At 41.7% G+C, this 25,731-nt stretch overlaps 1 protein-coding gene across 1 annotated transcript in view; it reads left to right on the top strand.

The window, feature by feature from the left end:
- LOC147706978 (cytochrome P450 2K1-like) overlaps positions 1–25,731 on the top strand; it is a 332,152-nt gene that overhangs the window by 254,735 nt on the left and 51,686 nt on the right. The window contains exon 7 of the mRNA XM_086926207.1: positions 19,595–19,779. Within this exon, the coding sequence (XP_086782333.1) occupies positions 19,595–19,779 (185 nt within the window). The remainder of the gene's footprint in view (positions 1–19,594; positions 19,780–25,731) is intronic.

The following is a 25,731-nucleotide window of genomic DNA, read 5'->3' as shown; positions in this document are numbered from 1 at the left end:
TCAGCAATGTCACCACTTATGTGCTGCGCATTATTGATTAATTTAAGGCGAACGATTGGCATGTACACTTGCATGCAAGAATGATTAAGATTTTGAGTGACTCATTTCAAAAATTAATTCACATGCACATTGTGCTTAGAGAAGGATGTGGGCATGCAGCAATATCACCAATTGTGTGCTGCGCATTATTTATTTAAGGCGAACGATTGGCCTGGACAGTTGCATGCAATACTTATTAAGATTTCAAGTGACTCACTTTGGTACATATAAATAATGCAACGCGACAGGAGAAAGTTGGCTGGGTTATTGAGGCGTTTTATGTAGGAAAATATACATCAGGGTTATTTAGAGCCTAGGACAAAGCAATTTTCATGGTGTAACCAGGGCCAGTAGTACTGTCACCACCCATCATAGTACAAGTTTAATCCTGAACAAGGCCAGGACAGCTTGGGTTGGCTCATACTAGCTTAGGTAAAGGTTGTGAACAGAGATGTGAGTGTCTGTCCAAGTGGCACTCAGTTTTTTGAGCGTGGAAGATAATATATCATTTAGCTAATAGTCATTATTGCTGGCTTATGCAGTTAATGAAGGGAAGGGAAACACCCTTAATCGTCATTCTAAAAGAATAGTTGTTTTATCTGTCCTAGTAACGCTCTGCTATTTGGAAGAGGGTCCTACTGTTACCTATGAATTAACAATGTGATAAATTTAAACACAAGACATTAATGTTAAAACCATCTACATAAAAATGCTCAAAGTATGACATTACTGGTAGCTTATGGAGCATAATGAAGGGAATGAGAGACACACTTACTCGTCAATCTAAAAACATAGTCGGTTTTTTAGTCCTAGTAGCGCTCCGATATTTAGATGAGGGTCCTACTGGTACCTATGGATTAACATTGCGATTTAAATTAAACAGGAGCCGCTGGTTTTAAAAAAAACACATTGGGAGCCAACTTACTCAGACAAACGGAATCAGTCTAATGAAGTACGCGTTGATTCTGCAATGACTATGTAGGCAGACGTGTTTGTTACGGGTCGCCTGGAGCTACAGACAAAAACGGAGTGATTAGATGTTCAGTTGCCGCTAGCGGGGTCATAACGTTTGTGCTAGTGGGGAGAAAGGAGGGAGAGAAAGCTTACTCAATCTCGGCGTTATCCGCTTCGCTGCGGTGGCGTCTGAGTGTCTCGCTGCTTGGCTGCTCGATTCCTGAGTGCCGAGCAGCGATTCTGTTAACGGCGCTTCCTGGTTGCGCGCGCACTCAATGGAGTGTCTAATGTACGCGCATGTGCATTGCAGGGATTAGCCCGACGTTATTTCGGATATTGCTAGTATCGGTGTCAAGGAGGTGTTTTGGATTATATATGAGGAATATAGTATCTGTGATGGCGCCAGGGAAATTTGGAATAAAATTATTGAATGGCATAGATATTTGTAAAAGTTTTAAGATTTACATGTAGATACAACACCTATCTCCTGGACACGCAGTATAGTGATTAACAATACACCATTAAAGAAAACGCAGTACAGTGATTAACAATACTCCATTAAAGAAAATAGGGTTTTTGGCAATCGGTTTTTGGAAACATTTAGATGGAATTTAGGTACACATGTTCCATTCGTCAAAGGAGTTGAGTCCTTTCTCAATAGTTTTACAATTGTAAATCCATTTACATTCCAGGCGATTCAGAATAGTCTGTTGGTTACCACCTCTCTTGTTTGGCGCAAGTTTGTCAATGACCTGCCATTTGAGGTAGTTTTCAGAGTGTCCCAATTCCAAAAAGTGTTCAACCAATGGAGCCGTTGTTACTCTGCATCTGATCCTGCTCCTATGTTGCGAGATCCTTGTCTTGACTTGTTGGGTAGTTTGACCCATGTAGAGCAATTTACAAGGACATTCAATGCAGTATAGGACATTTTTTGAGTTACAATTTGTGAAAAAATTGAGGGTGTGCTTACAACTTTCATACTCAAATACTTTGGTGTTTTTCGTGAATTCACATGCCATGCAGTTATTAAATTTAAAATGTCCTGTAACTGGTGGTAAATTAAAACTTGCTTCAATCGTATTGCTTTTGGTTGAATACGTTGCTGCTCTCACGAGGTGGTCTTTGAGGTTCCGGCCTCTTTTAAAGGAGAAAAGTGGGAGGCCTGTATTAAGCTCCAAGGGATCAAGCACAGACCAGTGTTTCTTGAATTATTTGGTTAGCTTATTGCTGACCGTGTTAAAGGTGGTAACACAGGTGATTTTGGGTACAGTATTTTTGGGATGGGGCTCGAGTAGGTGTTCCCTGTGTTTATACCATGCTCTTTTCATTGCCCTCCTAACAAGTTTTCTAGGGTAACCTCTGGTTGTTAGTTTTTTACACAGAGTTTCTGCCTCAGTGAAGAAATCGTTTTTATATTTACAGTTTCTTCTGATCCTTAGGAACTGGCCGTAGGGGAGGCCGTCCCTCAGTGCCCTTGGATGTGCACTCTGATATTGTAGGAGGGTATTTCGTTCCGTAGGTTTGCGGAATAGTGTGGTATACAGAAGTTCTTCCTCACATTTAATGGTGACATCTAAGTAATCTATTTGCTGTCTGTTGTATGAGTAGGTGAATTTCAGATCAGGTTGATTGGTATTTAGCCATGTACAGAAGTTGTGTAGTGATCCCTTAAATTAATCAATAATGCGCAGCACATAAGTGGTGACATTGCTGAGCGCCCGAACCCTTCTCTGAGCAAAATGTGCATGTGAATTAATTTTACAACCGGGAGCACCAATAGCAACTGTTTTGTAGGTCTATATGCTACCTTTAATTTCAATAAATGCTTGCAGTTTCAGGAAGCTCTTTTTCGTCCTGATGATGATCTGAAATTCATACAGATCGAAACGTCGACCGACCCAAGGAAATACCCCCACTTCATTGTATATATTCATGTGGTTTTTTTACCTTGTTGTTGCGTGAGAGTACGTTTTTTAACTATGTTCACTTATGTCACGTTCTGCACCCTACCACTTATTTGAGCACCTGAAAAACGTTAAAAATTGTATATACTAAGAAAGAAAATAAAAACTATTTTCATATGAACCTACTCCCAAAGCTCCCTAGCGTTAAGTAATTGTTCGCTACACTTTTCTTTCTGAGGACCTTTTTTAGGCCACCACTGAACCATTGTTTTCAAAAAAGTACGCTCCCACCCCAGGTTCGCTTTATGGGGTTCCCTTGTTCTCCCAAAAACAATCTCTACGAGGGCCATAGCCGGATCAACAGACATCACCACTATGTCATACGCGAAGACTGAATGCGGAATATCCTGAACAAAGAAAGGTCTTATTAACTGACTATTGGATAACATTTCAATAAAAGGGTTTATATACATCGCAAAAAGTAAAGGGGAGCAAGGGCACCCTTTCCTTGTGCCTCTCGTTATTTTAATTATCTCAGATCTCATACCCATCTCAGCGATTCTAGCGCTTGGAGAAGCATACAACACCTGAATTGCCGTCATAAAACCTTTCCCAAACCCTGCCCGGTTCATCACTTCCCAAAGATAATGCCACACCATGCGGTCGAACGCTTTCTCAGGGTCTAGTAAAATTAACCCAAGTTTCCGTTTTTCAACTTGCGCGATATCAAAAAAGAGTAATACATTTATATGTGTAACGGTTCCTCTATCAGGAATAAATCCATGTTGATTTATTGAAACTAATGAGGTTATTACTTTTGCAATGCGATTGGCCAAAATTTTTGAGTACATTTTACTATCGCAATTGAGTAAAGAGATCGGACAATATGAGCCTGGCAACTCTGGAGGCTTACCCTTCTTATTAAAAACCACTATGGTGGCTTCATCCCATGATTTAGGTGCACCCCTTTTTGCGCTGACTTACATTTTTCAAGCATTACATATTTCAGCTGACCAAAAAAAACGTATAAATCTCTCCTGGGATAAATTCGGGACCGACCGCCTTCCCTGATGCTAAACTTTTCATTGCATTTTCTAGTTCTTCCATCGTAAGATGACTATCCAACCGTTCTATCTCACTAGGGTCTAATTGATAAGAGATTCTCCAGGTATTACTAAATCAACTTCCTCATCCCGCCTTTGTTGTGTATATAACTCTGTATAAAACTGATGAAAAATAGTTAAAAACTTCTCTGAGTCCTGGGTCAATTCTCCTGTAGAATCTATTAAAGCCTCAATACGTTGTGAGGTTTCCTGCATGCGCAATTTTAGTGCAAGGCACATCCCTGTTGTTTCCCCATACTCATGGCATTGTTTTTTATATGCCAGGTATTTCTTCGCAGTCTCAATATTCCAAACCCCAGTAATTTTAGCACGACCCCTAGCGGCTGCATCTTCAAAATCCAAAATATTCTCCCGATTTGTCATCCCTTGAATTTTTTGAGTCAACCTATCCTCCGCTACTCTTAGTGCGGAATAAAGGTCTCGCATTTCTGCTTTAAGTTTCTTTTTATGAGAAATGCCATAGCTCAAGACTTCACCTCTAAAACATGCCTTAAATGAATCCCACACGAGATCTATACGAGCAGAGTATGTATTAGTACCAAAAACTTTTGTAATCCATTTTGACATTTACCTCTTAAATTGATCGTCTGCACATAATTTCCGATCAAAGGTGAAGCCTCTACTTCTATGATCTATCCGTAAAGCGGGTATTTCTAACATAACAGGAGCATGATCAGAAGAGATCCTAGGGAATAATTGCATCCTCGGCCCGGTTAACAAAGATGAAGGCATAAAGAAGTAATCCAATCATGCAATTTTTTTATGGGGATAAGAATATTAGGTATAACCTGAGTTTGTGGGGTACAAACTGCTCCATAAATCCACTAAACCATGATCTTCTAAAAAATTATAAAGAGCCTTAAAGACCCATGGTTTGCATCCTTTATAATTTATCGGTCCTCTTATAATTTCTTGAGGAGTTAAATTGATATTTATATCTCTGCATATCACCAGGGGAGTTGCCCATGCTGCCAGTTCTAAGTTCAGACCCTCCAGAGTCGCTGCCTCATCCAAATTGGATCCATAAATAGAACATAAAGTAATTTGAGAACCACCTATCCTTAATTCTACTATGGCCCAACAGCCACATTTGTCTGTTAGAAATCGTCCGATTGAAAAGACATTTGATTTGACTAACATCATGACTCCTCGGGTCCTAGATGGCTGTTGTGAGGCGACAATTAAAGAATACCCCAAATCAGCTACTAAGTGACGATTACTCCAGGGCAAATGTGTCTCCTGGAGACATAAAACATCAGGTTGTATGTGCCGTAGCTCTATAGCTACTCTCTTCCTTTTGTTAACATTATTGAGACCCGAAACATTTAAAGAACATATTTTAATCCCCCGGAGCACCATAATAAAATATGAATAACATAGATGACTGAAAATTAATTAACATTTTATCATAAACTTTCTGATTGTTTAGAGGTGCTTTATCCATTCTATCGCTCGTCTTTCTTGCTCCAACTGTGGTTTTTAACCCATTTTCACCCCACCTCAGTGCCCCTAACCCATATACCCCATCACCCCTGATCCACCCTAGCTTCCCCCCTCCCTTTCCCCTTATAGAGGCTTTAGGACTTATGGTCCTGTAGATGTAAAGCTTCCCGTATTCCCCTACCTTCTCTCACAAGAATATACATTCAGAGAAAACATATTTCAATTTACAGATTTTGGAGAAGCAAAAAATTAACATGATAGCCTGATATTGAGTAATCAGCTGACGGAGTTGCCAGCGACTCTCCATTGTATAACAAAAAAAATCAGGCGTAGCAAAAAACTCAAACCCACCCCAGCCCTTTTCTTATTGGGACGTGCCAGCAAAAAAACATCCTCTCTAGCTAAGAAACTATTGAAAGAGATAAAAAAAAGCTATAGTTTTAGCCTCAGCCTGTCCTGCCCGAAGACGGATATTAAACGGAAATCTATGCGCTCTTTAAATGTCCCTATCCCAGTCCCATTTAGTCAGTTCAGGAAAGGCATTTTTAAAAAGTTCATCTATAACATTGCGAGGATCCTGTCCCTCTTTCCCTTCTGGAATCTGCATCATTCACAAATTATTGTGTCGAGCACGATTTTCAAAGTCAGCTGTTTTCCATTGTGTATCTTCTTTAATGTTACGTGGTGATTCTGTAATTGTCTTATGTTGAGCCGAACTCATCATCCAAGTTTGAAATCCTCGACTCTGCCTCGGTAAACCTTGAAACAAAATCTGCCTGAGATTTAACCAGACTTCGCACCAAATTCTGCTGCTTACGACAGGAGTTTTGCGCCCTTTGACTCTCCTCTCGTATCTCATCTCGGTGAGACATAATGGACTGGTATGTCATGGATAAAGTAATGTCTTTGTCAGTGTATTCTTTTTGTCCTTTATTGAAGGAGTATAATTGGTCAGTTTCTACACCCCATTTATCCAAGACTGTATCACCTTTTTTCCGCACTGTATGAGGGCTACCATCAATAAAGTCCCCTGAGTCCTCCAAACCGATACTACTGTGGGCACTATCATCAGCCATATTCATCTGCCTAGAATACTGCAGCGCCAAATATTCACAAAAAGAAGTAGAGTGCTCTGAGAGAGAATAGTAATCCCCAGATTCACCGTCCAGTATATGTGCGTGTGTCTGTGCCTGTGCTTGCCCTTCCCCTTGTTGTGCCTGTTGAGTCTGGGGGTCAGCACCTTGTACTACATCCTCTGAAATAATATCTGCATCACTTGGGCCATTCAAGATCTGAGGAGTACTCCAATCATTCCAACACTCACCACCCCCGAGCCCGGGGTAGCCTTTAATAAAGTTACCTCAGCACAAACACTAGTAATATGTCGCAACAACTTGCTGCCTTCAGTGGCATCCTCTGCCTCAGCAGCTGACCCTTCAATCTCTGCTATACCGGCATTCAATCCTACTTGTCTCACTTCCAGGGCAGCAAGTTTCTTTTTCCCCTTTCGGTTTCTCTTTAGCGGCTGAAAAGATTGCAGGAATAGTTCTGTTATTCCCCACGTTTGTTTTAACTTTAACCATCTTGACATCTGAGTTTTTATTAGTGCTGGTGGAGCTTTTGGAAGCTTTCTCAGTCTCTATCTCGCAAGTATCACGCTCCTGACCCCGAGGTCTGCCGGGGTTCCCTTCGGCGGCATGACTGCTTCAGCGTTCTTCCCAGCAGAGTAAGCCCAGGTGGAAACACTCGCAGCCTCCCACGCAGCCTACCTCAGCCGTGCAGCAGCAACGGTACCCGCCCACCAAGTGCGCCGGCACCTGGTGATTCCGATCGGCAAAGCTGAGAACGCTTCCAGCATCAGCCGTCTCCTCCTCTGAACAAACAAAAGAAGCAGCTTTTCAACGCACTCGTGCAAAATTCTTTTCGGCTCGTAAGTGGCTTCAAAAATAATATCTTTCGAGGTTCATTCCTCTTGTTTCTGAGTGGCGGTTTTTGCTCCTCCAGCAGCTTCTTGTGAGGTCCGCGGGAGCGGTGAGCTTACGCGTCCACTCTTGTGGCCGCCATCATTTGCCTCCGGGGTGAAACACATTTCTATTGGTTAGACATTATAACCCCTTTCTAACTGTCGTCTAAAAGTGCCCAAAGTGGTTCTGTAATCTTCTGGAGTGCGACTCCGCCGCAGTGTAGCATCACGATGGAGCCTCAAATTCATACATGAGATCAAAAACCTATTACTAATAATACTAGTTTTTTAAAAAACAACAGACTACTTCTACACATACTACTGACCTAAAAAAACTTAATTTAGTAACATATCACTTATATATAAGTTACCATTTCACATTTTAAAACCACAGTTAACTTTTAACCCTTGCTCCATTCTGCCCAATCCCAGTTTCCACCGCAACCTTTTTTGCAACATTCAACTGTACAAGGAGGTCACAAGTTCACCATATTTTCAAGTTCAGTACAGTAGCTTAGAAATGCAAATTTCAAGTGTGGTTCCTTATCCTATCCACTGTACCTTTTAAACATTTTTTAATAACCATTATGAAACATGCTTCTTCAGGAAAGTAATATGCATCCTATTTTTGAGTAAACAGTGTTAATGAACAGCCAATCACTTATCAGCTTTTTCAGAAACAGCATCTTCTCTACTATTTCAAATAACTCTCCTTCTACCAGCTGACAACCTGAGCTACAGAAATCTTTTCATTCATTCCAGACATCCCCTCAAGATGTTTACAACATGGATTGTAGGGCACAGCAATGTTTTCTGGTGCAAAAGGTATGGTGAATGCAGAGGTATTGACAAAGACCTCGGTTTGCAGAATGTGGATATTAAATGGATTGCACAGAGAGGATTGAAGTGGCACCAATTAATGCCTTTGGTTAAAACCTTTTTGAATCACCAACCCCCTGACGCATGATTGTGCACTGTGGTGGCAATGACCTAGGCACATTGTCTGGATTAGGTCTGGAAATGCTAATGAAAGATACCTTTGGGCAATTGATGTTGCTTTTGCCTCAAACTGTCTTTGTACACTCTAGTGTATGCCAAATACAGAAAAGGAAATGGTTACATTAATTCTGTTCACAGTTTGAGAAAGCAAGGAAGAATGCCAATAAAGTTGTTTCTGCTTACCTCAGAGACCATAGGATGGACTATAACAATAATCTATGTTTTGATATGGAAGAAATCTGCATAAGTGATGGAGTTGACTTCTCAGATGAAGGACACAGATTACTTCTCAACAACCTTAAGCTGTGCATCCGCACTTACATGTATTTCCAACAAAGTCATAATGAAAACAAGGGCTCTTTTTACAGTCACCCTATAACCCAACAGTTTATTATATTTTTTTTAAACATACATTCTTTTTTAATTTTTGTGGATTTGTGAACCCGTCATGAATCCACAAAACAAGAGCACAAATTCAGTGTACTACAACACAATACACTTTTCAAGTTTAATTTTTATTTTTATTATATTATTACTAACTTTATCAAATGGAATGTGATTATTAACTTCAATCTCATTAGCTCTATATCAAAGTTCACAAATGCAATACTTCCTTCTGAATTACATACTTTGAAATAACCCCCCCCGGGCCATTTTGCGCCCCAGGGACCCCATCCTTCAAGGCACAGCCTCTGTGTTGGGGACCGCGGGGAGCCTCAATGCCTCCGTGGTCCCTGCCAGCTCTCTCCCTCCTGCAGGAGCTGGCATTGATTTTGGACAAAGAGAGCTGCTGACATGCAGCTCCCTCTGCCCAAAAGCAAATCTGCTTCGATTCACGGAAGCAAGAGCAGTTTTCATGCTCTTGCTTCCATGAAGTAAAGCAGACGTTTGCTATAGCAAACTGCAATGTCTCAGGGTAGGCACCCCAACACATTGCAGGAGTTGGCCCTGGGGCATGGTTGTCCCCAGGGCCAAGCAGAGCTCCTCAAGGGGGTCATGCGCCCCCCTCCCAACTGGTTTAAAGCCCCGGGGAGGTGGTGGTTCCTTGGGAGGGGGTGTTCACCAGGGTTCTGTAACGGATCCCCATATTTGAATAAAGTGTGCCCCAGGGAGGTGGCGGTCCCCAGGGCAGTGGGGTGGGCTCGAGTCCCTCACACTTAGAGTTTAAAAGTAGCCCCAAGGAGGTTGTGGTCCCCGGGGCTGGGGGGACCATGTGGCGCCCTGGATTTAAAGCATATAGCCCAAGGGAGGTGGTGGTTCCCGGGGCATTGTGGGGCGGCAGGAGCCCCCCGGCACTCAATTACTATTAAAAAGCCCCTGGGAGGTGGCATTCCCCAGGGCTGCGGGATTCACATGCTCCACACATTATTAACAAAGCCTCGAGGAGGTGGCAGTCCCCTGCTACATAATTATGTATTGCCCCTGGGCCCATGCTTCATTTTATTTTCAACCGGATTCTCAGACCCTATGTCAATCCCACCGAAATTTTTTTAAAAATGCTTGTTTGGGCCCTGAGGCTCTCTGTGGAACCCCCTGAGTAGGCTTAGAGGGTCAGGGGGTTCAGGGGGTTCCTACCGTGTCCCCTTTTCGTATTTTTTATTGTTTCTTTCACCTTTTGTTTTGTGATTCAGTTTGAGTTTGAAGTGTTAACAGCCAATCAGAATTAAGCTTGTGTTCGGGAGTGTTCGTGGATCTACCGCGGTCACCAGATACTAATATTTTTTATATATGAATTTCTAAGGAGCTACTGAACAGATTTACACCATTTAAAACAAGGTCATTTTCTGAACCAAGACCTACCTGTTTGCCAAATGTGGTTGAATTCCATTCAGCAGTTTGGGCTGTAGCCTTGTCTAAAGTTTCCTATTTAAATTAACATCAACATGAAGAAAAAGTGTTTTGGAACCCACCTTTTTGCACTGCCTACCCTTGACAAATCCCCCTGAAACTTTCAAGACAGGAGCTGACCGGAGCGCCTTAATAGTTTTGAAAATGTGGCAAAGATTTGTCAACCAGCACCAAAGATATTGGCAAAACAAAAAATGCTTTTCGAATAGAAACAAGGTCCTAACTATACCTACCTACTGACGACTGCAGCTGTGATTGAAAGGCGTTACCTTTTCGCAAATAAAACCGTTTTCGCAAATGATCCTGAGCATCCTTGTTCTTAGGGCAGACAGGCGTGTTGAGGAGTGAGGCTCTAAATCTGAGCACTTTTGTGGAAATATATATATATATTTTCTCCAAAAACGCCCGAAAGCTCAAAGATGCACTCTCAGCAGCTGCTGTCACCAACAGGTTTTATTCACTTCAAAAAAACTGCATTTTCATTCAAGGTAACTTTTAATTTTCTTTAGCCAACGCGTTTCGAGGACACAGCCTCTTCTTCATGGGCTGCTCTGTTTAATCACACAGGTGCTCAATTCCTTATTCTTAAGTACATGCAATAACCCTCAGTGGGTCGTGCTCAGTGCCTATATATTTCCACAAAAGTGCTCAGATTTAGAGCCGCACTGCACTTTTGTGGAAATAAATATATATATTTGATTTAGGTGAGGAGGTGGATTTTTTAGTGAATTCTCGCCTCCAATCACTACGTTCTATAAATCAGCTGCAGCCACAGCCTCAGCCACAAAAAGGGAAAAACTCAACCAACGAAGGAGGGAACGCCTTAAAAAACACAAACTTAAACAAAATTGGCGGAACAGAAATTAAATGACAAGACAATAGAAAATCTCTCCTCCACGACACTTATAGAGGCAGAGAAACAATTATTGAGCCTGGGGTTGAGTTTTTGCCCAACAAGTGACTTCAACTATTCAAAGACCAGAATAGATGTATTTCGATATATACGCAAACTCAAATTGCGCAAGTTCTTCAATGTCAAGGATGGTCTCAATTAAATGGAACCAACCAATATCGAACCGAATCCCACTACACTGTTGGCTCACCATACCAGAGCATTAATTTCCTTGCAGCAAATGGAAGCCTCAATGACAGTATAGACTCCAATCTATCGACCCAACAAGAGCTCAGAGACACCGCTATCAATCAAATGGGAGCAGGTAGCAGTCCATTCAAACCTTCCTCCAATTTCATACCTACCATGCCCCGAGACACCATCACTCATTTCATGTGGTGGTGACAGCAGATCTCAAAAAGTTACATCACCAAATTAAACATCGCAAAAGACAAAAAAATGATAGGGAAAAACTATACTGGGCACTCATGACTAAATTGAAAACTGACTATAAAAACATCGTCTGTAGCTCAGACAAAGGAGGTAACATTGTCATCTGGCCACAAAAAGACTACATCATTGAGGCGACCAGACATCTTTCAGACACCACATGTTATCAGAAAGCCAGTGCAAAAGAATATGATAAAGCAAGAGATACTCTTAAAAAAATGCTGTATAAATACAAGCGAGAGGGCCTGATTTCCATGCAGGAGTTCAAGTTCCTTGATGTAGAGCATCCAGTCATGCCCAGGTTATATTTATTCCCGAAAATTCACAAGGAAATTCTACCAGTTCCTGGAAGACCGATAATATCCGCAATTGACAGTATGGCGGAACACAACGCTACTTATGTGTATTATTTTGTGCAGAATTTGGTGAAAACCTTGCCCACCTACGTGAAGGACACGGGAGACATTTTGCGCAAGATAAAGAACACTCCATGGACATCTGACTCTATATTTATTGCCCTGGACATTGAGTCCTTATATACCAGTATTGAACACAGCACAGGACTAAGGGCACTTGAATTTTTCTTAGGGACTCGACCCTTAGATTGTTACAATCATAACAAAATGATTACAGAGCTTGTCACATGAAGTTTACATAATAACTACTTTATCTTTGGAAAGAAGATCTATCTGCAGGAAAAGGGGTGTGGTTATGGGGGCCTGCTTTTCTCCCAGCTATGCATGCTTGCACGTAGGCTGGTGGGAGAAGCAGGTCCTCATGGGAACACATCATGACATTTACTCCAAACAAAGAGTACAGTGGATACGTTTTATCGATGATGTATTTATGATTTGGAGGGGGGATGAAACTAGTGCCATCGATTTTATTGAACAACTCAACATGAACCAAGAAAATCTGAAATTCACGTACAAAATGAGTAAACAAACTATAGATTTCTTGGATGTCAAAGTGTTCGTCAAGAATGGAAAAATTGCAACCACCCTATTTAGAAAAAACATGGCTGGAAACTCTGTTCTCCACGCCAGTAGCACACACCCTCACCATGTCGTCGACAACATCCCCTACGGGGAGTTGCTCCGACTAAAAAGGATTTGTAGCACAGAGGAAGAATTAGCAGTTTGTACTACCCAAGCCCTCAAGAGATTTAAAGACTGGGGCTACAGTGACAAAGTGCTCAAAATAGCTACTGACAAGTTGAAGGAAAGATCTAGGGAATCCCTGTTGAGCCCCTCAGAGATCCCCATTCCAGAGACTACTAATATCAAAGATGACCCAAGTTTAAGGTTTGTGACAAGAACGACGCATCAAAGCTATTTTAACAAAAAGTTGGCCCATACTCATGACTGATGGTGTCCTAGCACCCCAATTAATGTGTGGACCCAATATCACCTACCGTAAGGGCCCTTCCATGCGCACACATGTCTCTAACTCATTCCCCGAACTTATGAAACCCGAATCTTGGTTACAACCCCGGCCGGGGTTTACTACATGTTCTAGTTGCAGGGCATGTAAGTTTGGCATCAACACTACTAAATATGCCACTCCGTTTAGTCCAACTCTGTTACCCATCAAAGGCAACTATAATTGCAAAACGGAGTATGCTGTTTATGTTCTGACATGCACCTGCGGCCTGAGATATGTTGGGAGTACCAGGCTTCAGGTGCATGTCAGAATTTTGCAGCATCTCCGAGCAATAGTCAACAGCGACAGCTTCTATCCTGTCGCAAGACATTTCAAGATGATACATAACAACAACCTTCAGTGTCTCAATTATTATGTATTGACTGCTGTCCCCAAACCATGCAGGGGTGGTGATAGAGATAAGATGCTAAGGCAACTCAAATCAAAAATGATTCTTGAGTTGGACAGAAAAGTGCCTAATGGCCTTAACACAACAGAGGATTTATATCATTTCCTACAGACCATCCAGCTATTCTTCCATCTGTCTACATCCTCTCCCAGTCTGGTTCCTACAACTATTATTCTAACTATGGCCGCTTCCCTAGCTCAACTGATGACTTACTGATGACTTACTGTTTCTTGGCCATTTTTAACTGTATATATTTTTTATAGATGCAGGAATTGATTTTAATACCTTACTGCATCATAGAATTCACCTGCGGTTTTTTCTTATAATACACAAATAGTTTTAACATACACTTTAATATGGTCTTTTATGATTCTAAGAAGGGTTGCCATCGTCACAGATGTCCCTACTGTCTTCTTCCATTCATAGAAATAGATTTTATTGCTGTAGTCTGTTTTAGTATTTATACCATTTTGCACAATTATGATGTTTACATTCACATATAAACTGCTCATTTTTTTAATGTTATTTAACTTTGATAATTTTTCTATACTATTTATTGATTTTTAACCAAATCGATATAATATTATCAAATGCGTATATTTATACAGTCAATATGTTTAAATTTGCGATATATAGTGCACGCTTGTTATTTGTTTACATCTGCATTTTTTTTGCTCATATACACTTCAGACTACCTCGTTAATAACCTGCATTCATGCAGACATATTTTTCTTGTGAAATTTTCAGTAGGGTTGATAGTCTCTCTTTTCTGTTAATTTCTGAATTTATTCAGTATATGAGTTATTTGACGGGTTGTCAATATTACACCTATTTACCTTGACCAGAGAGAAAGACCACATCGGGTCCCCATTGCCTTTATCTTAGAATTGGCGGAAATAGCACTTAAGTAAAACTATTTCACCTTTAATGGTGAGTATTACATGCAAGTGAAGGGGACCGCCATGGGGTGTCCTTATGCCCCAGAAATGGCGGTTCTCTTCATGGCACAATACGAACAGAAGTTCGTGGAAGCTAACAACCGATTCAGAGATCGAATTTTACTGTGGAAGGGGAGTCAGGCGGAGCTAATGTCTTTCCATGGATGGCTCAATGCAAGACACAGGGACATCAAATTTTCAATAGAAAACAGCACTAGTCGCATGACGTTTTTGGATGTTGAGGTGAGATGTGAGGAAGGACAATTGGTAACATCGCTACATAAAAAGGCGACTGATAGGAACACCATCCTGCACCATAGAAGTGCCCATCCACGCAATTTAAAGGCCAATCTGCCCTATGGGCAATTGCTCAGAATCAGGCGTAATTGTTCGGATGTGGCTGAATATGAAAGACATGCGAGATCTTTTTGTCATGACATGCAGGACAGGGGCTACCCTAAGAAGCTCCTTAAGCACTCATTCAAACGTGCTAGATACATGCCGAGAGAATGCTTGCTGCAGCTGACGCAACGCCCTCCGATGAACAAAATGGTGTGCGTCACAACGTTCTGTCCCGACACCCACAAGTTGCGCCAAGCTATTCTAAAGAATTGGCATCTATTAAAACGTTTGAATTGTCCATTTCCTGAGCCCATCTTCGCTCATAGAAAAAATCGAAGTATTGGCGAACAATTGATTAGAGTTGACATTACCATTCCAAAACCTAAAAGTGACCTTCTGGCACAATGGAACCTAAAGCCCGTGGAAGGTCATCACAGGTGCGGCAATTGTGTTGCTTGTTCTACCACAATTGAGGGCAATTAATTTATCCATCAGGGAACTAAGTGGAGACATACAGAATTCTCCAATTGCAAAACGAAAAATGTCGTTTACAGAATACTTTGCCCGTGCCCACTAATCTACATAGACAAGACTAGCCAACAAGTCAACCAAAGGATTGGCCAGCATCGATCACGCACAAAGAAAAAAATAATGACCGCTCCACTGGTTGAGCACTTCTGTGATAAAGGCCATAATGAACATGAATTTAAATGGTCGGTGTTATTCACTGTGAATTCAATGACAAAATGCCACGATATTGAGCGTGCCTTACTGCAGGAAGAGGTACAAAAGGGGGTGGTAATGGACGGAGCATCTGAACCAATCAAACACTCACACCCAGTCAAAAGATCTGGGTTTAATTCATCACCGTTCTTTAGCCCACTCTGCCACCCCAGTTCAGACATGGCTATATGCTAATCAGTCTGACCCTGTGCCTCATGGGAACAGTCCAGCCCGAACTGCCAAGCCATGCCTTCCCTGGACCGGAAACAAGCTTCCGAGGACCGGTTTCTGGCATTCCAGCCGTCTTCAGCCCGGCTTGCTTGGTGGTCCTACTGGGACCCCCTGAGAAGGGCTAAGGGGTCTCAACCCTGCCCCCTTTTCGCGTTTTCCACTCTTGTTTTGTGCTCTCTTGTGCCTCACTTCTCCTGAGAAACATGATGGCTGCTCAGGTGGTCCCATAAGGATAATAACATATATAAACGTTATCCGTTAATAGAATTTGCATTTACAAAACCTTTGAAATTCACTGAAAAAACCATAGGTTTCACGCCTGATATAGTTAGGAATTAGCATTTAAAAAACCTTGCAAATTCACTGAAAAAACCATAGGTTTCAAGCCTTATATAGTTAGGAATTAGCATTCAAAAAGCCTTGCAAATTCCCTTAAAAAACCATAGGTTTCAGGCCTTATATATTAGGAATTAGCATTTTAAAAACCTTGCAAATTCACTTAAAAAACCATAGGTTTCAGGCCTTATATAGTTAGGAATTAGCATTTAAAAAACCATTGAAATTGCTCCTTTATAGTTAGTTGTACTAACTATATTTCGCTCAACCGCAATCCACTGCTGATGATGTCACATATTACATCATTCATGACATGGTCAGTGACATCACTGATGACATCACTGATGACATCTCAAATGGCATCACTGATGACATCACTGATGACATCTCATTTGACATCACTGATAACATCACTGATGACATCATCCAGTGACTTTGTGTTTCTGTAAAGTTTAAATATGTTTTACATATTGAACTCCACTCTGCTTGCCGAGTTGGCAGGGTTTTCTGTGCTCCAATCTATGTGGAGCTCGCAGAGTGCAGAAAACTCCACTCCGCGTAGTGCAGCTGAGTTTTTTCCTCGCTTCCATTATATATCCCTCTGTGTTTGGCGAGTTACCCTGGGCAACCTGATCGCCTGTGGTGCTCGATTTACAGCACTTCGCCATGCGCTGTTATTACATTCCAAATAGTGGTTCCTTCTCAATTAAGGCGCGCTGATGCAAGTAAATACATTTATTTTGCCTGCTTCTGCAAAGACAGTTATGTCTTTTATCGTATTTCGGTGCTCGCATGTACCTTGGTCACATTGCTGACCATGTATCTCATCAGTGGTTGTAACAAACATAATAGGAGGACAATCACCAACATTTTTGTATTTAGTCGCCATCTTGAAGTGGCCTACAGTACATGTACATACTACTATATCATCAGTACTGCTTTGTAAAACTGTATGTTAATTCACTAACAATACATTTGCCTCAATGCATAATTTTACAGTTGAATATATTTTATTGATTTTGTTCTCTCATAAACACATTAGGGCCATATTTGAACATGTTTACATATCACTTTGTGTTTCTTCCTCAGTTGGCTTATATGATTTTTCTATGATCATTTTCCCTAGTTTTGTCTAGGCCCTTATTGTGAATATTCTATTTTAACGACACAGTTAACTTCATAATTATTCTAATCAAATGCATCTGTAAAACACAATCAATTACACAATCAATTACACCATTTTGCAGTACCTTGTGGTCCCTGCCATGTGTTTTGTGAAAGTGATGTGCCACTGGATAGGTGCTATCATTCTTCTTTATTGCTCTAAGATGCTGCTGTATTCGCTTATGTGCTGGTAAAATAGTATTGCCTACATACCATTTGAGTCAGGGACACGATAGGGCATTTTGCAAGTCAAATGTTTCTTTATTAATATTGTTTTATGGAAAAGGATTTTCAATTCGACCTGGTTCTTACCATTCTTGCATGCTTTGCACTTAGTGCACTTCTTAAACCCTGATTTAGGTCTGAGCCAAGTATGTACCATAGACGATACCGCATTCTTAACTAGCAAAATGTCTGGCTTTTCTGTATGCTACCTGAGGCTTGTTCGGAATGCTATAACCTATTATAGGAACTTTGGGGCATATTACCAACGAGTAGCGATATTTATCGCTAACTAGGCTTAGCAACACATTTTTTATCGCTAAGCATCGCCGGAAATTATTGCTGAGATAACGTGCTATTAGACACGTTTATCTCCAAAGCGATAATTTTTCCGGTGATATCGTTAATATCGCTGAGAACACAGTGATATTCACGTATTAGCGATGAAATGCTCTTAGCCATGCTATCCACCTCCCATTGGATAACATGGCTAAGAACTGGTCTGAGTAGGCATTTGTTTTTGGCGATAGCGGGAATATTTCCATCGCTAGGCCTGCCTTGCTAATAGGCAATAGCGAAGTTAGCAACTGCTTTCAGTTGCTAACATGTTGGGTATGCCCACTTTGTATGTCATTAGCGATAAATATCGCTGACATGCAAAGCGGTCCCCAAACCGCTCGCTATCACCTAAAACTTGTCGCTAACATCAGTTAGCGACAGCTTGCTAATATAGCAATAGAATTATCGCCGCTTAGCGGGCGCTAAACCGGTGATAATTGCCTATCGCACCCCTTGGTAATATGCCCCTTTGATGATTAAAGGCCAGCGCTTGGCTAATGCTTTTCCAAGCAGTTTATGCTTTTCATCATATGTCGTAATGAATCTTACAACTCTATTATCAAATTTTTTTCTGTTTGTTTTGTCAGAGAACAAAAGTTTCTAGACTTTCCTCTGTCCTTCTCTTAATGTTGGTGCTGCGTACCTGCTCTGTTTCAATCTTGTTGTCATATTGGATTGTGTCTTTCCAAATTGTTCCTTACTGGTACTGATGCGCAGTTCCCTGAGTAATTCCCCATGGGGAATACTGGGGCATATTACCAAGGGGGGCAATAGGCAATTATCGACGGTTTAGTGGCCGAAAGGGCAATAATTCTATCTCTATACTAGTAAGCTGTTGCTAACTGATGTTAGCGACAGCTTTTAGGCGATAGCGAGCGGTTTGGGGCCCACTTTGCATGTCAGCGATATTTATCGCTAAAGACATGCAAAGTGGGCATACCCAACCTGTTAGCGACTGAAAGCAGTCGCTACTGTCGCTATCGCCTATTAGTAAGGCGGGCGTAGCGATGAAAATATTCCCGCTGTCGCCAAAAATTAACCCCTGGTCAGACCAGTTCTTAGCCATGTTATCCAGTGGGAGGTGGATAACATGGCTAAGAGCTTTTCATCGCTAATGCGTGTATATCGCTGTATTCTCAGCGATATTCACGCTATCGCCGGAAAAATTATTCCTTTGGAGATAAACGTTGCTAATAGCACGGTATCTCAGCGATAATTTTCGGCGATGCTTAGCGATAAGAAAATTGTTGCTAATCCTAGTTAGCGATAAATATCGCTACTCGTTGGTAATATGCCCCACTGTTCTTTAGTGTGTATGGGTGAGAACTCCTAGCATGCAATATGCTGTTCCCTGATGTGGGCAAGTGTATACTTTGGGGATTGTGGTGTAACAGAGACATTTGTAGGGTCTTGTGGAAGTAGCAACCAGTTCAGCATTGCTGATTATGGTACAAAGAGACTTGTGAAAAAGTGATGGGATATGTACTCATGAGCTGCAGTTCTATAGTTTGTAACCATAGTTTATGTTTCATTTGATTTATTTTTCTATTGATACCACATTGAATATAACTGTTGACGTTTTTTATTCATTTTTTAACTCATAATATCTCTTAAAACAATATCTTAAATGATGAGATTTGTGTCAAAAAGGAGCAACCCATTACTCACCACACATCACACTAAGATTGTTTATCGTCTTGTTAAAATCTGATATGAGTGTACATCATTTTCCTCTGGAAATCGAGCATCTACATGTTTATCTGTACATTGATAATGCAAGTAATGGATCACAAAATGTGGACATGTATGCTGATAACTCTAAAGATAAATACCTCTTGTTTGTTGTACCTAGGAAAGGTCCAGGAAGAGATTGACAGGGTGGTAGGCTCCAAACACCCGAGCATAGGACATCGGAAGCTTATGCCATACACCGATGCAGTCATACATGAGGTGCAGAGATTTGGCAACATTTTCCCTTTAGATTTTCCACGTGAGACGACTGTGGATATCAACTTCAAGGGCTATTTTTTACCAAAGGTAGGACTTTATTGATCATGTTCACATGTTCCTACAAAAGACTATCATACAGATTTTTATACTGTGTTTGTAAATATTATTAATGGGTTGAAACATGTTATTCCATTTTCAGCAGCATGAATTGTCCTTGTTTATTGTAGGAGGTTGAACTCAAGGGTTTATCTATAGTGGTGATGCTTAACTAAATACACTAGAGAGAAGGAACAATACAAAACCAGAAAAATTATTTCAACCATTTTTGAAATATGTGATATTCATTAAAACAATAAAATAGCAGTAAATAAATATGACTGGGATAGAGTATGCTTAATCTGTAATGAAATAGAATAATTGATAAAAAACTGAAGTACCAGATTTTGATAGTCAACCTATTAGAGAGTGTTTGGCATAAACAAATGCAATGAAATTTCATTTGATTATGCGGGTCGAACCAACTTTTACCTTAATACCTTTTTCAGTTATGGCAGCTGTAACTTTCTGCAGGGCTGCTTGCTTTCTTTTTGTTTTGTATTTTGATTTTACTGTACTACCATGACCATATACCAATTTACAATGGCTAATTTAAAATGTCTGATTCACTACTTGCTATTTCTCAATTTTTATTTATGATATTTCTCAACAAGCTGAGCGCAGTTTAGACATTTTAATTCATAATCATAGCACTTTAAATGGTTCCTTTTTTTAAATGAATTGTCCGTTAAAAAAATGTAACGAAAAAAACATTGAATTAAATTTACGTCACAATCAATTTCTAGTGGGGTCATTCAGTTGTATTGTCTCACAAAATATGTCACAATGCCAATGCCTACTAAAACAACAAGCAATACTCAAAGTTACTCCATCATATTGTGCAAACTGGCAAACAAACAGCCAAAAGGAAACATAAAACAATAAACAGTATTGTATAGACAATATCAAAGGAGAATCTATATCAATGATTGATGTATAGAAGAAATTCCTGCTTACTTATTATGCACTAACTATGTATATACCTATGTCATACAAAGCCCATTCATGCTAAAACACTGTCCTATTACTACCAGACTAAACTTGAAAAAACAGCTGAACTTCTTTTTTGCTTCAATTGTTTTTCATCTGTTAAACTGTAACTGACGATTCTCGTGATGCATTGATGAAGGCAGTTGCCTCTGGGAGACAGAGCTATGCATAACATATGAGATCAGACAATAAAGTTTGTTGTGTAAAAAAAACAGAACAGCTGAACGCAACCTAAATGTCAGAATTTGAGTTTTCACGTGACTGGTATCATGTTTCATAAATTCCATAATATACTACCCAAGAGCCACTCATTTCTAATCTGCTTCTCCAGCACTGCATAACAATAGTACACAATAGTAGCTGTGCCAAGCTAGTGATCAATTCCCCAAATATTTGTCTATTGCCCCAAAGGTGCTAAAGTGCCTTGAGTATGGGGTCGTTGGCATTAAATAATAGATTTCTGACTGCCACTCAGTTTAAAAGCTGAAGCACACTATAACCAAACTTGTCAGCCAAATTCAATGCACCAAATTGTTCTGGTAAACTGTTAATTACTTAATGTACATCATTAACACAGAAACATGCTCACTCTCACTCGTGTAGCGGGGAAAAAGTCTCCTTAAGAGACTCTAAAATATGACAGCACTCTTTAAACTATCACAGTCTTGATCCTCACAGATGTCCAATGCACCATCCCAAGATGAGTACTTGCAATGCAATGTTACATTGCACGTGATTGCATGCAGAATTAGAAACTAGGAAACATATGAGAAATACGGGTCCACACCTGTGTCCAGAAAAGGCGGACGGAAGGACAGAGAAAGAAAAGGTGAAAGGAATCTGCATTGGCAGCTTTGCAAGTCCAGCAAACAGCACTAGAAGAGGGCACGAAACGGGATAAGGAAAGAGGAGAAAAGTAGAGTCTATGATAAAAGAAAAAGAGAGATTGAGTCAGAGAGGCATTGCGGGAGGTTTTGAGAGATTTAGCCCAAATTTTATCCCAAAGAGAAATCGGCCATATAGAATCGAGATCTTTCTCCCAAGAGAGTTCTAATTTCGATTTGGGGCGATCAGGGTCAGAAGCAGAGAAAAATCGGTAGATAAGGGAGGCCTTAGGAACAGCAGAAAGAAGGGTAAGTAAAGAAGAAGGTGATGGAGGTGAGGCGGCAGAATCGAGAGAGTAGTATCGTTCAAGGACAGTTTCCATAAGAATGAAGTATTTCTTCGCGAAGGAGGAAGGGCATTGGAAGGAGGACTGAAATTGAGGAAAGGAGCGAGGGGACAAGCCATCGAAAAGATGATGAACCCAGATAACACCCCTCGATCTCCAGGTAGGCCAGGCAATGGGTCTATTCCGTATGAGAATGAGTGAATTATACCAAATGGGCATTAGCAGAAAGGACTCACGAGAAATAGGAACAGATAGGGTCAAGGGTCGCAATATCTTTCACTTCTCTATCCCTTTCTCAGCTTCCTTGGTGTTTCTAGGCAGTCTGTCTGATTCTCTTGACCTCCCACCACACTCGAGAGGTCTCTTTGACCTCATGCTTGCCCTTGCCCTCCAACACATTTCTTCCAACTGGAAGTCTCTACACAAACTTTCCATGGTCTGTTGGTGGAACTTACTCTGCCACTCCCATAGGCTTGACGTAGCCTTCGCAGCCATGTGCAAACCCTCTCGTAATGTTGACTTATACTGGTTGCCCTTAACTTTACATTTGGATCAAGCTGCCAAGACCAAACCCTCTACATTTTCCTCTGCCAACTTTAAGCCCCCTTGAATAAGTATACTCCAATACCTACTCATTTTACTTACTCTCTCACTTATGCCGTTTTATACTTCATAATATGTTATTTAATGCCTTTTAGATCATATATTTATCGTTATTTATAGTCATTGGTGCCTTTACTGTACTTTCTTATGCTTGTTGTTCATAATTACTGCAATTTTCCGTTTATGACTTATTGCTAGGTTTTTTCTCACTCCCCCTCCCTTTTTTCCCTCCCTCCTTCCCCCCCCTCTTAAAAACGCTTAAAATGCTTTGTTCCTCATTTGTACCATCAGCTTTATTTTTATCCTTTTATCATACTCCCTCTTCCTCATTTATATATGCTGGTGTTACCTTGTTGGATTGATTATTTACTTCAATAAAGCTTTCAAACATAGAAACTAGGAAACAATGGTGGCTATCTTGTAATTGTGAAAACACACAGTTACAATGTTTTAATCCTACTGAATAGCATGTAGGACACCTACTCCAAACATTCAGGTTCAACCTGTAAATACAATGTGTAAATAGTGGAAACTATGCTCCGAACATCGCACTCAAAGGCATTACAGTTTTAATCAACAGTATGTCACGTACCAACCAGAGGTTACATCAAGAATTGTAACTTCATCTTGTGCTGAAATGGGTGCATTATTGAAAAGGGAGAACCTAGTGCATCCACTTTACAAAGGTGAAATCTATCAATAAATCAATCAGAAGGTCTTGTATAGTGTGACGTGTCACCCTGGGGAATCTCGAGAACCTGGTGGATTGTGTGAGCCTCAGTCAAAGAGTCAGATTTTGAACTGTTTCCTGTAGTCTTTCAGAAAAGCGGCAGTGTGAAGGTGGAGGGGGAGATCGTTCCAGGAGTTGGCTTCCAGGTAGGAGAAGAATTGTCATCCACATCGGATGCGGGGGATGAGGGCCAAAGAGAGTGTGGAGGATCAAAGATTCCCAGTCGGTTGGTGGAATGTTAAGGGGTCGTTGATGTAGGTGGGTTCAGACCTGGGGAGGGCTTTGTCGGCATGAGTGAGGAGCTTTAAAATGCATATTTCCCGGAGTACAGCCAATGGAGGTGGGGGGTGAAGCTTGTCCTTCTGGGGAGGTGAGGCTGAGTCGTGCTGACGAGTTCTGGATGGTCAAGATCCGGTTCAGTTTTTTGGTGGTTCCGGCATAGTATTTGTTACCGTAGTCCAGTTGGCTGGCAAAGAAGGTCTAGGTAACTGTCTTCTTGGAAGAGAAAGGGATCCATTGGAAGATCTTGCGAAGCATGCGGCAAGTGAGGAAGCAGGAGGAGGAGATGCAGTTAATCTGTTGCTTCTTGGTCATGTGGGAGTCCAGGATGTTTCAGAGGTTATGTGCTTGACTGGTGGGAGTGGGTGAGGGGCCAAGTGCGGTGAGCCACCATGTGTCTTCCCATGGAGATGGCTTCTTTCTGAAGATGATGGCTTCTGTATTATTCAAGTTGAGTTTGAGATAGTTTGTCTTCATCCAGGTGGTGAGGTTTGCCATGGTGCATTGGAAGTTGGCCTGTGTGGAGCCGGTATCTTCTTTGAGGAATAAGATGAGCTGGGTGTCTTTGGCGTGGGAGATGATGTTGAGTCCGTGACTGTAGGTGATGTCTGCCAGAGATGTCATGCAGGTGTTGTAGAGGGTGGGGCTGGGGGAGGATCCTTGGGATGTTCCATATAGGATGTCTTTAGGTGCGGAAGAGAAGCATGGTAAGTAGATCCCCTGGGTTCGGCCAGAGAGGAAGTAAGAGATCAAGTTGAGTGTGTTGCCCTGAATGCCAATGTGGTGCAGGCTGGTGATCACAGTGTGATGGGATACGTTGTGGAAAGCTGCTGAAAGGTTGAGGAGAATGACGGTTGTTGTTCTGCCTAGGTCAAGAAGGCCTCTAATGTCATTAGTTGCTGTAACCAGAGCAGTCGCAGTGCTCTGGTTGGTTGGAAGGTGTATTGTTAATGGTCAAGCAGGTTGTTGGTCTTGAGGTAGCCCATGAGATGGTGGTTGATGGCTTTTTCCAAGACTTCGGCAGGTAAGGGAGGAGCGAGCGCAGGTGGTAATTTTTGAGTTTGTTGGGGTTGGCAGAGGGTTTCTTCAGGAGTGGTTTGACCTCTGAGTGCTTCCAGGCATTTGGTATGGTAGCTGTGATGATGGTGGAGGAGTTCAATGAGGAGGCATGCAATTACTCTTCTTTCAAATTTGTAGATGTGGTGCGGGCAGGGTTCAGTGGGTGATCTGGTGAGTATAAAGTTCATGATAGAGATGGTGCCACGTGTGACGAACTGATTCCAGTCGGTGGTCCTGGGGTGGTTGGAGGGGCAAGCAAGGGTGCTGAAGTGGTTCGGGCCAGTGGGTTGGGGGTCAAAGTTGGGGCCGATGTCAGGTTGTCGCAGAAGGCTTGGGAGGGACGGTTCATGCTTGCCTCAATGCAGGTGTTGAGGATTTCTTTCTTGGTCTCTCTAAGATGGTGTGGTTAGTTGTAGAGGGCGGATCTGCAGGAGTAGAGGTTGGTGGAGGTCTTGTTCGAAAAGCAATGTCCCTCTTGTTTCTTACAGTGTCACTTGAGCGTCAGTAGCTCCGGGGTGAACCAGCTGGCCTGTTTGGGGAGTCTGTTGTTGATGGTGATCTTCATGGGGGGGATGGTGTCGGTGTCCAAGGTGATCCAGCTGGAGAAGTTCTGAACGTTGTTTTTGAGGGAGCCCGAGGGGGCGAGTCTTGTTACTTTCAGGGCAGTGGTCCAGAATGTCCTGTGGCCTTGCCCCAATTGCAGTGAGGGTGGGTCAAGTGTCTCGTAGGAGGATCCCGTGGACTGTCGATAGTGAAGTGGGCGATTCTGTGGTCTGTCCAGTTAAATTTGGTTGTGTGGGAGAATTTAGCTCTCTCTAAGGTGTAGAAGATGGGGTCCAGGGTGTGATGTGCTCTGTGCATGGGGGTGGTGACCAGTTGAGAAAGGCTGATGATGCTCAGATTTTCGAGGAGTGTGGTGGAATTGGAGTGATTAGGGTTTTCTAGGTGAAAGTTCAAGTCACCATGGAAGGTGTAGTGGTTGGAGTCGATGGCCAGGGTGGCTATGAATACCAGGATGAAGCGCAGAAGCTGGGGAAGCAGGTCTGTAGACAAGGGTTCCTCTGATCGTGGTGTTGGCGTCAGGTTTGATCCGGAAGTTGAGGTGTTCCAT

Source organism: Lissotriton vulgaris, chromosome 6 (assembly GCF_964263255.1).
Source record: "Lissotriton vulgaris chromosome 6, aLisVul1.2, whole genome shotgun sequence".
Taxonomy (NCBI): Eukaryota; Metazoa; Chordata; class Amphibia; order Caudata; family Salamandridae; genus Lissotriton; species Lissotriton vulgaris.
The sequence above is the reverse complement of the archived record's forward strand: the minus strand, read 5'-3'. Positions and strand labels throughout refer to the sequence as shown.